At 45.7% G+C, this 16,177-nt stretch overlaps 1 protein-coding gene across 2 annotated transcripts in view; it reads right to left on the bottom strand.

Annotated features, from left to right (window-relative positions):
- Positions 1-709: 709 nt before the first annotated feature.
- Positions 710-16,177, bottom strand: part of LOC132816889 (glycerophosphodiester phosphodiesterase domain-containing protein 5-like) — a 228,937-nt gene continuing 213,469 nt past the window's right edge. Inside the window, exon 16 of one of the 2 annotated variants that reach the window (XM_060826895.1) lies at positions 710-2,561. In XM_060826895.1, coding sequence (XP_060682878.1) covers positions 2,440-2,561 — 122 coding nt within the window. In that variant the 3' untranslated portion in view covers positions 710-2,439. The remainder of the gene's footprint in view (positions 2,562-16,177) is intronic. The other variant, XM_060826896.1, reaches the window with a different exon arrangement.

Raw genomic sequence — 16,177 nt, 5'->3', positions numbered from 1 at the left:
TAAATGCATAACAAAACCTTAAATTCAGAGTAACACCATTACAGCCATGAATGAAGTGTTTGTTGGAAAGCAAACAGCCCTTGATCATATCCAAATGATATTTGTTGGGATTGGATCAAGACATCAGTTGGTGTGGAGTTTCTCCGTGTCTGCGTGGGTTCCCTCAGGGTGCTCCAGTTTCCTCCCACAGTCCAAACCTATGCAAGTGAGGTGAATTGGCTGTGTTAAATTGCCCTTAGAGTCATAGAGATGTACAACATGGAAACAGACCCTTTGATCCTCAGATATTCTAGGTTAATCTAGTCCCACTGATGTGCATATTAGTTGGGTTAGCAATGGTACATGGGATAGGATAGGGGTCTGGGCTTGGGTGGGACACTCTTCAGAAGGTTGGTGCAGATCTGATGGTCTGAATGGCACTGTGGGGGTTCTATGAAGACCAACGATCACTTAAGTGTAATTTGCAAATCTTCACATGAGAAGCACCAGCATTCAAAGCACTGGAAACCTCTGTTCACACACATTGAAGCTGGTCTAGACAGCTATCAAAGGGAGATGAACATGAATTAACTGAGACCACACCAGGTCAGATGACCTCTCACTCATGATAATTATATTTCTCATTGAATTCTGTTCCATTCATGAACATGTCGCATTGGGGTGTGACTGACTGTACTATTGACGCAATACAATACAGTATTTGCATATGTAAGCATTACTGGTGAAGGAGGAAGTTATGCATAACTTGACTGTTTATAACTTTGGAAACAAACACAACATCACTCCCATTTACTAAGGAGGGGGAAGGATGTAGTGTATTGAAACAATTGCATTGTGCATTTTGCCCTCTTAAGGCAACCATCAAAGACATGTACCAGCAGAGGGAGTCTACATGGAGAATCCAGGAAACACTGGCATGTGGAGTTCCATTGTGAAAACCTCATGCTGAATCTTGCTGTTGCTTTCTATGAACTTCATGCAGATGGAAAACAATATATACCATATGGTTCCCCAAGGCTGGAGTAAAACACAACAAAGGTCTCCCACTGTTTTGTTGCCTCAGAGTTGGGTGGTTCTCATATTAAGGATGCCATTCCTCTGGGAATGCTCAGGCCTCACCACGCACTGAACCTAAGCTCCCTACTCGTGTACTGCTATTAGCAAAACCCAGGAACAAAAACCAGGGGGCGCCATTTTAAAAAAAAACATTTTCCCCGTCATTTTTGCATTTGTCCTTTAAGCAAAATAGGAGACGACAACAAAGGCGAGTGCAAGTCAAGGTCATACCATGGGATCTCCAGCAGTATCTGAGTGGGCCATCCCAGACTCACCAGGAAACTTGCCGACGATCAATCCTAAGGGAGGTGCTGGTAACGTCACTGGGGCTAGAAATGCAATCCCTCAGGTTGATACTCTGCAGACATGGCTTTGAATTGCATCGTGAGGGATGGCAAAATTTAAACTCAAAAAATCTATAGCAACCACTTACCTCCTGTTGATTGTTGTATCTGGTTCACTCATGGAGGGAAATCTGTCACCCTTACCTCATCTGTGGGGCTCCAGACCCACGGGTATGTTGTTGACTCTCAACTGGATCTGGGCAAACCTACCTGGTATTTCCCATGTCACATTATTAATAAAACAAAATGACCCATTTTGCATAGATATGAACTGAAAGAAACACTGTGCACTTCTGAACATTTTGCCAGCAAGTAGAACATTTTTTTCCATATATTATATAGATATATACACACACACATTATATTTAAATGTAATTTTACAAACCCACAAAAAATGTAAATGGAACATTACAACCAGCCAACTTGATATGGATGGGGAAATAAGGAAATGAACTAAAGTCCACAACTCTTGCCACAGGAAGCAAGGAACTATTCGACCGGCAAAGAGCAAGCACTGAAGGTGTTCCTGCAATTGTTGTCCATTCCTCATTCCAAGGACCTGCCCTACTTTGTGCTTGACTCAATCCAGAACAGTTGCAAAGAGGGGCCAGCTGTCAGAGAATATACTTGAGGGGCAGGGAGGGGAGGGGGGATTTTTTTTACCCTCATCCTTCACATGCACAGCACTAATCTGAGGACCCTCCCAATTACCCCTCAAGCAGCCCCTCTTCCATGCCTCCACCCTCCCCCCTCCCCTCCAAACATGGTTCAGTATTGCCACAACGATGGCTCAGTTCAGAGTGGAACCCCAGTCCACATTTTCCACGTCTCAAAAGGAGGAAATCGGGAGGTGGGAGTGGAGGGAGGCAGAGTTGGGCGGGTGGGTCAGGACGCTGGGTAGCGGGTAGGGAGGGGCGATGCAGGGGGAAGGGGTGGTGGTGAGCAGTGGGACTGTTCCCGAAACCAGACGTCTCAAAGTCATGGGGGGTGAGGAAGTTAGGGGAGGGTGGCGGTGAGAGTTAGGGCCCAACAATGCCCCTCAGTTGATCCGCATCTTGGCCCTGCCCCGGCCCAGGGAGCTGACATCATCTGCAAAGCCCTCAAACCCGCTTTCGGAGCACAGCGAGTCGTTGTCGGAGTTGGACACGCCGTTGTTGATCTCTGCAACACAAGGAGAGGCAGGAGGTTAGTGTCAAGCTGTCACTCCACTTACACAGCTAATTCGGTCCGTCAACAAATACTGACCCCCTCAACAGTGACATCTACATCCCATAAAAGGATCAGAAGTTCCTTTTACCCTCATATGCATCAATGATTCTCTCCAATTTGTTGATACCCATTCCTCACAAAGATGGTAGAGTACCCTATACTCACCAGCCAATAGGGCTTTGTAGCACAATTGTGGCATCCGTCCTTCTCACCCAGGCACTCTGGGTTCAAATCTTATCTGCCTCAAATATGCATGATAATATCTCTGAACAAGCTAATTACCCAATGCACAAAGACTAATGCCTTTATAGTTTTATAGACCAATCACAGGTCTGGAATGCACTGCCTGGAGCAAGGTTCATTGTAGCATTCATTTGGTATTGAATGATTATTTGGACAGAAATGGTGTGCAGGGATATGGGGAAAAGGCAGAAGATTGGCACTGGGGAGTGATGCTTATTTGAAGAGCTAGGGCAGGCACAATGGGCTGAATAGCCGTACCAGTTCTATAACCTCTACCAACTCTCAGTGGAAAGAGGTTCACGACTTGCTCAATTTTCCCTCTCAAAACATTTTCACCATCGTTTTCTTGCATTCTCTAATATGGCTTCAGTATATCAGAACTGCACACATGGCTGGAACCTCATCGAAAACTTTGAGAGAATGCAACACCATCTCCCTAATTCTGTTATTAGTGTTGATTGCAATAAAATCTCATCCATTGTTGATACTCTCTATAACCTTATCAGCTCACGTCAGTAGTTGTTAGTGGTTTAAATACACACTGACCGATTTCAGTCCCTTTGTCTAGTACAGATGCTAATCTTAGAACATAGAACATAGAAAAATACAGCACAGTACAGGCCCTTTGGCCCTCGATGTTGCACCGATCCAAGCCCACCTAACCTACACTAGCCCACTATCCTCCATATGCCTATCCAATGCCCGTTTAAATGCCCATAAAAAGGGAGAGTCCACCACTGCTACTGGCAGGGCATTCCATGAACTCACGACTCGCTGAGTAAAGAATCTACCCCTAACATCTGTCCTATACCTACCACCCCTTAATTTAAAGCTATGCCCCCTTGTAATAGCTGACTCCATACATGGAAAAAGGTTCTCACTGTCAACCCTATCTAAACCCCTAATCATCTTGTACACCTCTATCAAATCTCCCCTAAACCTTCTTTTCTCCAATGAGAACAGCCCCAAGTGCCTCAGCCTTTCCTCATACGATCTTCCTACCATACCAGGCAACATCCTGGTAAACCTCCTCTGCATCCGTTCCAGTGCTTCCACATCCTTCCTATAGTATGGCGACCAAAACTGCACACAATACTCCAGATGAGGCCGCACCAGAGTCTTATACAACTGCAACCTGACCTCAGGACTCCGGAACTCAATTCCTCCACCAATAAAAGCCAGTACGCCATATGCCTTCTTCACAGCACTATTTACCTGGGTGACAACTTTCTGAGATCTGTGTACATGGACACCAAGATCCCTCTGCTCATCCACACTACCAAGTATCCGACCATTTGCCCAGTACCCCATCTTCTTGTTACTCTTACCAAAGTGAATCACTTCACACTTATCTACATTGAACTCCATTTGCCACCTTTTTGCCCAGCTCTGCAGCTTATCTATATCCCGCTGTAACCGGCCACATCCTTCCTCACTGTCAACTCCACCGATTTTCGTATCATCCGCAAACTTGCTCACCCAACCTTCTAGCCCCTCCTCCAGGTCATTTATAGAAATGACAAACAGCATCGGTCCCAAAACAGATCCTTGTGGAACACCGCTAGTAACTGCACTCCAAGATGAACCTTTACGATCAACTACTACCCTCTGTCTTCTTCCAGCCAGCCAATTCCTAATCCAAACCACTAACCCACCCTCAATGCCATACCTCTGTATTTTTTGCAGTAGCCTACCATGGGGAACCTTATTAAATGCCTTAATAAAATCCATATACACCACATCTACCGCTTTACCCTCGTCCACCTCCTTAGTCACCTTCTCAAAGAATTCAATAAGGTTTGTGAGGCACGACCTGCCCTTCACAAAACCATGCTGACTATTCCTATCCAGATGTTCATAAATCCTATCCCTTACAATTCTCTCTAAGACTTTGCCCACAACAGAAGTGAGACTCACCGGCCTCGTTACTAGGGTTATCCCTTCTCCCCTTCTTGAACAAGGGAACCACATTTGCTATCCTCCAGTCTTCTAGCACTATTCCTGTAGACAACGAGGACATAAAAATCAAGGCCAATGGCTCTGCAATCTCCTCCCTTGCTTCCCAGAGAATCCTAGGATAAATGCCATCAGGCCCAGGGGACTTATCTATTTTCACCCTTTCCAGAATTTCCAACACCTCTTCCCTACATACCTCAAAGCCATCCATTCTAATTAATTGTGACTCAATATTCACATCGGCAACAATGTCCTGTTCCTGAGTGAATACTGACGAAAAGTATTCATTCAGTGTCTCCCCAATCTCTTCAGCCTCCACGCACAACTTCCCACTACTATCCTTGACTGAACCTATTCCGACCCTCGTCATTCTTTTATTCCTGACATACCTATAGAAAACCTTTGGGTTTTCCCTAATCCTACCAACCAAGGACTTTTCATGTCCCCTCCTTGCTGCTCTTAGCTCTCTCTTTAGATTCTTCCTGGCTACCTTATAAACTCTCAATCGTCCCAATTGAACCTTCACACCTCATCTTTACATAGGCCGCCCGCTTCCCTTTAACAAGGGATTCCGATTCCTTATTAAACCACGGCTCCCTCTCACGACCCTTTCCTCACTGCCTGACAGGTACATGTTTATCAAGGACACTCAATAGTTGCTCCTTGAACAAGCTCCACATATCGATTGCACCCTTCCCTTGAAGCCTACTTTTCCAAGCCACGCATCCTAAGTCATGCCTCACAGCATCATAATTTCCCTGCCCCCAGCTATAACTCTTGCCCTGCAGTGCACACTTATCCCTCTCCATCACTAGAGTGAAAGACACCGAATTGTGGTCACTGTCCCCAAAGTGCTCACCTACCTCCAATTCTAACACCTGGCCTGGTTCGTTACCCAGAACCAAATCTAGTATGGCCTCACCTCTTGTTGGCCTGTCTACATATTGCGTCAGGAAACCCTCCTGCACACATTGGACAAACACCGACCCATCTAACGTACTCGAGCTATAGCTTTCCCAGTCAATATCTGGGAAGTTAAAGTCCCCCATAACAACCACCCTGCTACTTTCACTCTTCTCCTGAATCATCCTCGCAATCCTTTCTTCTACGTCTCTAGGACTATTAGGAGGCCTGTAGAAAACTCCTAACAGGGTGACCTCACCTTTCCTATTTCTAACCTCAGCCCAAACTACCTCAGATGGCGAGTCTTCATCCATCGTCCTTTCCACTGCTGTAATACTATCCTTGACAAGCAATGCCACACCTCCCCCTCTTTTACCCCCACCTCTGACCCCACTAAAACATTTAAACCCTGGAACCTGCAACAGTCAATCCTGTCCCTGTTCTACCCATGTCTCCGTAATAGCCACAACATCGAAATCCCAGATATCGACCCACGCTGCAAGTTCACCTACCTTATTTCGTATACTTCTCGCATTAAAAGTATACACACTTCAAGCCACCTTCCTGTTTACAGGCACCCTCCTTCGAGATTGATGCCATGTTCCTAACCTCAAGGTCCTGTACCATAAAGCTACAGTCCAGGTTCCCATGCCCCTGCAGAGTTAGTTTAAACCCCTCCAAAGAGCACTCGCAAACCTTCCCAAGGATACTGGTGCCCCTCAGGTTCAGGTGTAGACCATCCTGTTTATAGAGGAATCACCTTCCCCAGAAAGAACCCCAGTTATCCAGAAACCAGAATCCCTCCCTCCTGCACCATCCCTGTAGCCACATATTTAACTGTTCTCTCTCCCTATTCCTCGACTCTCTATCACGTGGCACGGATAACAAAACCAGAGACCACAACTCTGCTTGTTCTAACTCTGAGCTTCCAACCTAGCTCCCTGAAAGCCTGCCTAACATCCTCATCCCTCTTCCTACCTATGTCGTTGGTGCCAATGTGGACCACAACTTCGGGCTGCTTCCCCTCCCCCTTAAGGACCCAGAAAACACGATCAGAGACATCACGTACCCTTGCACCTGGGAGGCAACATACCAAACGTGAGTCTCTCTCGCCCCCACAAAACCCCCTGTGTCCCGAACTATCGAGTCCCCAATAACTATTGCTCTGCTCTTCTCCACCCTTCCCTTCTGAGCAATGGGGACAGGCTCCAAGGAAAAACAGACTTCAACCTCCTCCTCGTAAAATGAAGAGCTGTAAATGGTGCTAAGTTGAGTTTCATTTGCCATGTGTATGTACCCTCCATCATCTGCTCCTCTTTTGGCTCTTACTATGGGTCAACACCACACTGGTTAATCACTCCTGCATAACAACCACCAGTTTTGGATCTGGTGGGCTGTCCCGGAGACCGATATTTTTCTCTCATTCTCACCTTGCCTATTGATCCAGGCTGACTTGCCTTCACCAATGGCAGTGAGCTGTAGCTCCAACCCTTTGAGGTTATGCTGTATATTGGCCACCCTTCTGCCTCATTAGCTCCTCCCACCTTTGGCACCATCAGCAAATTGCAATATCACATGTCCAGCTGAAATTTATTTTTGGTCAGTTTGAAAAATCTCTCCATTTTTGACTTTGTAAAAAACATTCACTCATGGGATGTGGGAATCGCTGGCTGGGCCCAGCATTTATTGCCTGTCCCTAGTTGCCCCTTGAGAAGGTGATGGTGAGCTGCCTTCTTAAACCGCTGCAGTCCATGAGTTTAGATAGACCCACAATGTCATTAGGGAGGGAATTCAGGATTTGGAGGCAGTGTCACTGAAGGAACAGTGATATATGCCGGGAAGGTAGGGGCTTAATTTATATTTGGGCAGTGGCTAAACCAGAGATACTACATGTGTAGCATCTCCCTCCCGCACAGCTCCTCTAACCAGAAGAAAAAGACCCTTTAAGGTAAGGCTTTTATTTCTTATTTTTCTTTTTCATTTATTTAAGTGCATTGTTTGGTTTTAGTTTGTTCATATAAAGCTAAGCTTACAATGGTAGGGGACCTCAGACCCGTGGCATGTGCCTGTTACTTAATATGGGAGCTTAGGAACGTGGCTGACATTCCTGACTCTTAGCTGCAAATGTGTTGCTGGTCAAAGCACAGCAGGCCAGGCAGCATCTCAGGAATAGAGAATTCGACGTTTCGAGCATAAGCCCTTCATCAGGATGAAGGGCTTATGCTCGAAACGTCGAATTCTCTATTCCTGAGATGCTGCCTGGCCTGCTGTGCTTTGACCAGCAACACATTTGCAGCTGTGATCTCCAGCATCTGCAGACCTCATTTTTTATTCCTGACTCTTACACTTGCAAGAAGTGTGTCCAGCTGCAGCTCTTGTTTGACCGCGTGACGGCTCTGGAGCTGCGGATGGACTCACAGTGGAGCATCCGCGATGCTGAGGAGATCGTGGATAGTATGTTTAGTGAACTGGTCACACCGCAGGTTAGGATTGCTGAGGGAGGGAGACGGTGAATGGGTGACCAAAAGGCAGAAAAAGAGTATGAGGGCAGTGCAGGTGTCCCCTGTGGTCATCTCCCTCCAAAACAGGTATACCGTTTTGGTTACTATTGGGGAAGATGGCTCACCATGAGAGGGCAGCAGTTGCCAGGATCATGGCATCGTGGCAGGCACTGCTGTTCAGAAGGGCGGGAACAAGACTCATAGGGCCATAGTCATAGGGGATTCTATTATAATGGGGGTAGATAGACGGTTCTGTGGCCGAAAATGGGACTCCTGGATGGTAAGTTGCCTCCCAGGTGCTCGGGTCAGGGATGTCACCAATCAGCTGCAGAGCATTCTAAAAGAGAAGGGTGAACAGCCAGTTGTCTTGGTGCATATAGGTACCAACGATAGAAGTAGAAAGTGAGATGAGGTCCTGAGAGAAGAATTCAGGGAGCTAGGAGAGAAGTTAAAGGGGAGGATCTCAAAGAGATTACTACCAGTGCCACGTGCTAGCCAGCGTAGAAATGAAAAAATAGGCAGGATGAACACGTGGCTTGAGGGAGGGGTTCAGATTTGTTGGGCATTGGGACCGGTTCTGGGGAAGGTGGGACTATTACAAAATGAACAGTCTACATCTGAACCAGACCGGAACCAATGCCCTTGGGGGAGTTTTTGCTATTGTTATTTGGGAGGTTTTAAACTAATGTGGCAGGGAACTGGGAACCAGAAGAAAAAACAAGTAGGCAGTGAGGTGGAGACTGGAGACTATAAGAATTATGAAGATAACATTAATAAAGGGAAGAGTAGGCAGAGAGCAGGTGAGCGCAAAAGAACTGGTGGCCTGAAATGCATCTACTTTAATGCAAGGAGTATAGTGTGTAAGGCAGATGAACTTAGGGCTTGGATTGGTGCCTGGGAGTATGACATTATTGCCCTCAGAGACTTGGTTGAAGGAAGGGCATGATGATTGGCAACTAAGTGTTCCAGGATATAGACTTTTCAGACAGGACAGGGAGGGAAGTAAAAGAGGGGGTGAAGCTGCATTGCTGGTCAGGGATAATATCACGGCTGTGCTAAAGGAGGACACTACGGCAGTTCTTGGATAGTGAGGCATTATGGATGAAGCTGAGAAATAAGAAGGGTGCAGTTACATTGTTGGGGCTGTATTACAGTGAGTGTGAGGTAGAAGAACAAATAGGTAAACAGATTATGAATAGATGTAGAAGCAATAGGGTAGTGGTGATGGGAGATTTTAATTTTCCCAACATTGACTGGGATACACTTAGTGTCAGAGATCTGGATGGGGTAGAATTTGTACAAAGCATTCAGGAAAGTTTTCTAGAGCAGTATGTCACTCGTCCGACAGGGGAAGGGTCCATATTGGACCTGGTGTTGGGAACGAGCCAGGACAAGCGGTAGAAGTTGTGGTAGGGGATTTCTTTGGGAACAGTGACCACAATTCTGTGAGTTTTAGAATACTTGTAGATAAAGAGGAGAGTGGCCCTAAGGGAAGAGTACTAAACTGGGCCAAGGCCAATTATATCAAAATTAGGCAGGAGCTGGGAAATGTGAATTGGACACAGCTATTTGAAGGGAAGTCCACATTTGAGATGTGGGAGGCTTTCAAAGATAGGTTAAAGATAGTGCAGGATAGACATGTTCTGTTGAAGGCAAAGGATAGGAAGGGCAACATTCGTGAACCATGGATGACAGGAGAAATTGTAAGACTAGCCAAGAGGAAAAGGGAATTGTACATGAGGTCTAGGCAGCTGAGAACAGAACGTGCCCTGGAGGAATATCGGAAGAGTAGGACAAGTCTTAAACAAGGAATCAAGCGGACTAAAAGGGGTCATGAAATAGTTTTAGCTAGCAGAATTAAGGAAAATCCCAAAGCATTTTATTCTTATATAAGCAGCAAGCAGGTAACTAGAGAAAGGATTGGTCCACCAAAAGATAATGAAGGAAGGCTGTGTGCTGCACCTGAGAGAATGGGTGAGATTCTGAATGATTACTTTGCATCAGTGTTCACTGAGGAGAGGAATATGATGAATATTGAGATTAGAGATAGAAGTTTGATTAGACTGGATCACGTTGGCATAAGTAGGGAAGATGTGTTGGGTAGGCTAGAGATTATTAAGGTGGACATATCCCCAGGACTGGATGGAATCTATCCCAGGTTGCTGAGGGAGGCGAGAGAGGAAATAGCTGGGGCCCTGATAGATATCTTTGTGGCATTCTTAAACACAGGTGAGGTGCTAGAGGGCTGGAAGGTTGCTCATGTTGTACCCCTGTACAAGAAGTGTAGTAGGGATATTCCGGGTAACTACAGGACCAATGAGCCTGACGTCGGTGGTGGGGAAGTTGCTGGAGAGGGTACTGAGAGATAGGATCTATTTATATTTGGAAAGGAATGAGCTGATCGGTGATGGGCAACATGGTTTTGTCCGGGGGAGATTGTGCCTTACCAACTTAATAAGAGTTCTTCGAGGAAGTGACCAAGTTGCTAGCTGAAGGAAGGGCTGTTGATGTCATATACATGGATTTTAATAAGGCGTTTGATAAGGTTTCCCATGGTAAACTAATAGAGAAGTGAAGTCAGATGGTGTGCAGGGTGTTCTAGCTAGGTGGATAAAGAACTGGTTGAGCAACAGGAGACAGAGAGTAGTAGTTGAAGGGAGTTTCTCGAAATGGAGAAAGGTGACCAGTGGTGCTCCACAGGGGTCAGTGCTGGGGCCACTGTTGTTTGTAAGATGCATAATTGATCTCGAAGAGGGCACTGTTGGTATGATCAACATGTTTGCAGATGGCACAGAGATTGGTGGAGTGTCAGAAAGCATAGGGGACTGTCAGAGAATACAGGAGGATATAGATAGATTGGAGAATTGGGCAGGAAAGTGGCAGATGACTTTCAATCCAGACAAATGTGAGGTAATGCATTTTGGGAAGTCTAATTCTAGAGCGAATTATATAGTAAATGGAAGAGCCTTGGGAAAAGTTGATGGGCAGAGACATCTGGGAGTGCAGGTCCATTGTACCCTGAAGGTTGCTGCACAGGTGGATAGAGTGTTCAAGAAGGCATATGGTATGCTTGCCTTCATTGGATGGGGTATTGAGTATAAGAGCTGGCAAGTCATGTTAAAATTGTACAAGACATTGGTTCGGCCGCATTTAGAATACTGTGTACAGTTCTGGTCACCACATTACCAAAAGGATGTGAACACTTTGGAGAGGGTGAAGAGAATGTTTATGAGGATGTTGCCTGGTATGGAAGGTGCTAGTTATGAAGAGAGGTTGAGTAGGTTAGGTTTATTTTCTGATTGAGGATTGAACTTTACAAAATCATAAAGGGTATAGACAAGGTGGACTGAGACCAGCTTTTACCCAGGGTGAAAGATTCAATAATGAGAGGTCACGCTTTCAAGGTGAGGGGTGGAAAGTTTAAGGGGGATACACGCAGCAAGTACTTCACACAGAGGGTGGTGGGCGTTTGGAACGTGTTGCCAGCAGAGATGGTAGAGACAGGCACGGTAGATTCATGTAAGATGCGTCTGGACAGATACATGAGGAGGTTTGGAGCAGAGGGATACAAATACTTAGAAATTGACCGACAGGATTAGACAGTACATTTGAATCAGCTCAGGCTTGGAGGGCCGAAGGGCCTGTTCCAGGGCTGTAAATTTTCTTTGTTCTATATTTCCAAGTCAGGATGGTGAATGGCTTAGAGCAGAACTTATAGGGTTTGGTGTTTCTATGTGTCTGCTGTCCTTGTCCTTCTAGATGGAAGTAGTCGTGGGTTTGGAAGGTGTTGCCTGAGGATCTTTGGTGAACTTCTGCAGTGCGCCTTGTCAGTGCTACTCAGCATCAGTGCAGGAGGGAGTGAATGTTTGTGGATGGGGTGCCTACCAAGTGCGCGGCTTTGTCTTCTTGAGGGTTGTTATTGCTTTCAGAAAAGTGAGGAGTATTCCATCACACTCATTGTAGATAGTTTTGGAGAGATGGGAAGGGAGCTACTCACTGCATTATTCCTAGCCTCTGACCTGCCCTTGTAGCCACGTGTTATGTGGTGAATTTGCAGTCAATGGTAAACTCAGTGATGTTGATTGAGGTGGAATCAGTATGGTAATACTACTGAATGTCAAGAGACGATGGTCAGATTTTCTGTTACTGGGGGAGTCATTGCCTGACATTTGAGTGGCTCAAATAGTACTCTTGCTTTATGTAGACCTTTCCCCAACATTCAATCAGTTTACGGCCAATCTGGCGGAGGAGACAGGGAGCTGAGATAACTTTTGCTTCTGAATGTTAAAGTCCCGCTCTCAGGCTTGGTCCCATCATTGAAGCTGACAGTGGAGAGCAACACTGAGGGAGTGCTGCCCTCCCACAATGAGTTGCTATCATTTTGATGAAACTTAACTGCCTGCTTATGCTTATTTCACACGTTTATGCTTTCATAGAATAAATGCTAAGAATTCAATGAGTCCTCCCCACCATTCAGGTACAGAAGAGAAATGATATTTTACTCAAAACATCCTCTCTCCACAGGTGCTACTGAGTTTCTCCCAGACTTTTGTATTTTTATTGCTCCTGATAGTTATCTCTTAACAAAGATCGCTAACAGAATGGATTATCTGGCCATTGTCACATTGTGCACAGCAATTCCAACAAAAAGCAATATGGCTGCTTGAATTCCTATGCTTTGGCAGTGGCTAAGCTTCATTGGTACTACATTTACTGTGATTGGGATTTACTGGGGGTTGTGAAAGGTGTTACATAAATGCAACTCCTTGCAGTCAACTGAACCAGGGTTCAACCAACTGAGCTAACTGACCCTCTTTAGCCATGTAAAGCCATGGACACACTCTCTCGTCTTGCATGATCCAACAGGTTCTCCATCAGTGAGTATTCCTGTGACCAATCTCTCACGTTCACCAACCGCTCATTGATTTCTTGATTCCATGCTAATATCCCAATCCCAACAACAACAAAAACAATTTGCATTTAAATAGCCCTATTATCATAGTGATGTGAGCTACACAAGGGGATATTCAGAATGGCGGTCAGAGAGGTAAAAGTTAGGCATCATCACATAAGGTTTGGGGGTATAGAGGCTTCATGAAGGAATTCTGAAGCTTGGGGCAAAAAAAAAGAGACATCCACAGATGCTGTAAATCTGAAATAAAAATGGAAAATGCCAGATTTATTTTTGCAACTATGCCAACCACAGAGAGTTATCGGGCAGTATCTATCAGAGGTGGGGAAGGTCCCCATCCTTGGCTGAAGAGTCTGCAAGAGGGGAGTGGGGGAGGTAATGGCCTAGTGGTGTTAATCCAGAGACCCCATAATGTCTTGGGGACATGGGTTCGAATCCCACCACAGCAGATGGTGAAATTTGAATTCAGTGAAAAGAAATCTGGAATTAAATGACAACCATGAATTTATTGCCAATTGTTGGAAAAATTCATCTGGTTCACTAATGCCTTTCAGGGAAGGCAACTATCATCTTTATCTGGTGTGGCCTACATGTGACTCCTAACCCACAGCAATGTCGTTGACTCTTAAACTGGTTTCTGGGCATTAAATGCTAGCCCAGACAGGGACCACCTCATTCCATTGATGAATTGAATGAAAGACTCACCACATTTTGGGAAGGTGTGCAGTGTTACCGGCCTCTCAGGTTGTGGAGGACCTTGCACCCGGCGTCCCAGAACCCTGGGAGAGGAGGTTCCACCAATTAAAGGCAGTGCCACAGGAGTCAGTCCCTCGATGTCCCCAGCCCTGGGCAGAGGCCCATTCCTAGGTTGCCAGGTCACAGCGGGTCACAGAGTGGCAGCAGTGATACAGGCCACACTGCGGACTCACAATAAGTGCAGGCCTTTGTGTCTGCAGGAAGCCCCTCCCTGACCAATACTAGGTCATTCAAACAGATGCACTGACCCCTGGTGGCCATGCCTTCTACTGCATGGGATTGAAGCTCTTAAACATGGGTACGGGCTTCCTGTTTGCATCTCCGCCCAGCTCCTTATTCTTGAAGGCCCAACTTAACTTCCACTTCTTTGACTAAGCACCTGACTATTTTTAATCTAATGCCTCCTTCTATAGCGCGGCATCAAATTTTTGTTTGATGACGACGTGGGACATTTTGCAATCATAAAAGTGCTACCTAAATGCAAGGTGCCGGTTTTTATTTCTTCAAAGTATGGAACTTACTCTTGAAATCAATAGGTAGTAACGAATAAAAAATAGTGAATCCTACAGTATAGCAATAAACCATTTGGCCCATCAATGCCATACTGACCCTCCAAAGAGAGCCTCTTTACAGGGCATAACTTTTCTATGATTCTTCTCTAGAGAGTTATTGGTAAAGGGTCTTGATCTATAATAAAGGTGCTATCTAAATGCAAGATACTGTTTTTTATTTCTACAAAGTATGGAACTTAATCTTGTATCAATAGGTAGCAACAAATAAAAAAAAACATTGAATCCCTACAGTATGAAAACAGACCATTTGGCCCATCAAGTCCACACCAACCCTCCAAAGAGCATCCCACCCTGCAACAATGCATTTCTCATGGCTAACCAACCTACAGGGCAATTTCCAATGGTCAATCTACCCAGTCTGCACATCTGTGAAGTGTGGGAAGAAACTGCAGCATCCTGAAGGAACCCATGCTGACACAAGGAGAACATGTAAACTCCACACAGACAGTCACCCGAGGATGGAACCGAGCCCAGATCCCTGTGAGGCAGCTGTGCTCACCCCTGAGCCAATATGCCAAATGATTGCTGCAGCACACTGGGTGGGACATTACACAGGGCAAAGCATTGGCAGGGCATAGGGACAAGATGCCTTCAAGCCAAACCATCGGATCTCTATAACCCACCTCAACACCATTCAGGTTTCCCATTTTTCACCCTATCATTATATTCTGAGATTTTCTCAATATCTCCAAAAGATATCCATCAACTTCTGCCTCAAACATACTCAGTGAGTATCCAAAGCTCTCTGAAGGAGAGAATTCCAAAGATTTGGAGTGAAGGAATTTCTCCAAACTCTATTCATAAATCATGACGTTTACTCCCGAGTCTATGACTCATATTCAGATCCTCCAGCTGGAGCAAGCAGTCTTGAGGGGCACATGGCCTTTGGACTTCATTCCAATCCTTTACAAAAAGGACTTTAAAATTCTTATCTCGGATCCAATGGACCGAGGCATGATCTTAATGGTGATAGCCCTTACCCAGAATCCTTAGCACATGCGGAATTGCTCTATTATTTCGAGTGGGCCTCATTCAAAGGGTGAGATTTCTAATGACCACAGAAAAACTCCCTCAAGTATCAGTGCACAAAACAGGGCCGGCTCTGGTATAAGACCTGCATGCTAGAAGGCCAAGGAGTAAAAATCATCAAAGCCAAGCTCACAACTTTGGAAGAAGTTTTCTTTAAGTCGTTCATGCAATGTGGGTGTTGCTGGCTTGGCCAATGTTTACGATCAATCTCGAAATGTCCTCGAGCCACCATCCTGAACAACTGCAGGGACACCCAAATTATCCCTATCTTGGTGTCCTATCCTTCCCTACATGGATGTTGCTTAAATCTACAGATCAAAACCCTTCACCAATAACTCTCTAGAGGAGGATCATAGAAAGGTTATGTCCCATAAAGAAGCCACTCAGCCCATCATTAGTGTGTGCACTGCACTGAATAAACACTTTCTGGTCCCACTCCCCAGCACCTGCTCCGTAGCCTCGTAGGTTCCAGCTCTTCAGGGACAGATCCAGGTTCCATTTTTAATGGAGTTGATCGTTTCCACCTCAACCCTCAAAGTGAGCAACGAATTCCAGCCACCAAGAAACCTTCGGGTGATGAAGCCTTTCCTCAGGTCCCCTCCAATCCTGCTACCAATCACTGCCCTGGGGTCACTGATCACCCTGCTCCAGAAAACAGCTCCCTCCCTGTCCACTCCATGCAAGCCCCTCATTATT

This window comes from Hemiscyllium ocellatum, chromosome 6 (genome assembly GCF_020745735.1).
Source record: "Hemiscyllium ocellatum isolate sHemOce1 chromosome 6, sHemOce1.pat.X.cur, whole genome shotgun sequence".
Taxonomy (NCBI): Eukaryota; Metazoa; Chordata; class Chondrichthyes; order Orectolobiformes; family Hemiscylliidae; genus Hemiscyllium; species Hemiscyllium ocellatum.
This window is presented reverse-complemented; position numbering and strand designations above follow the sequence as displayed.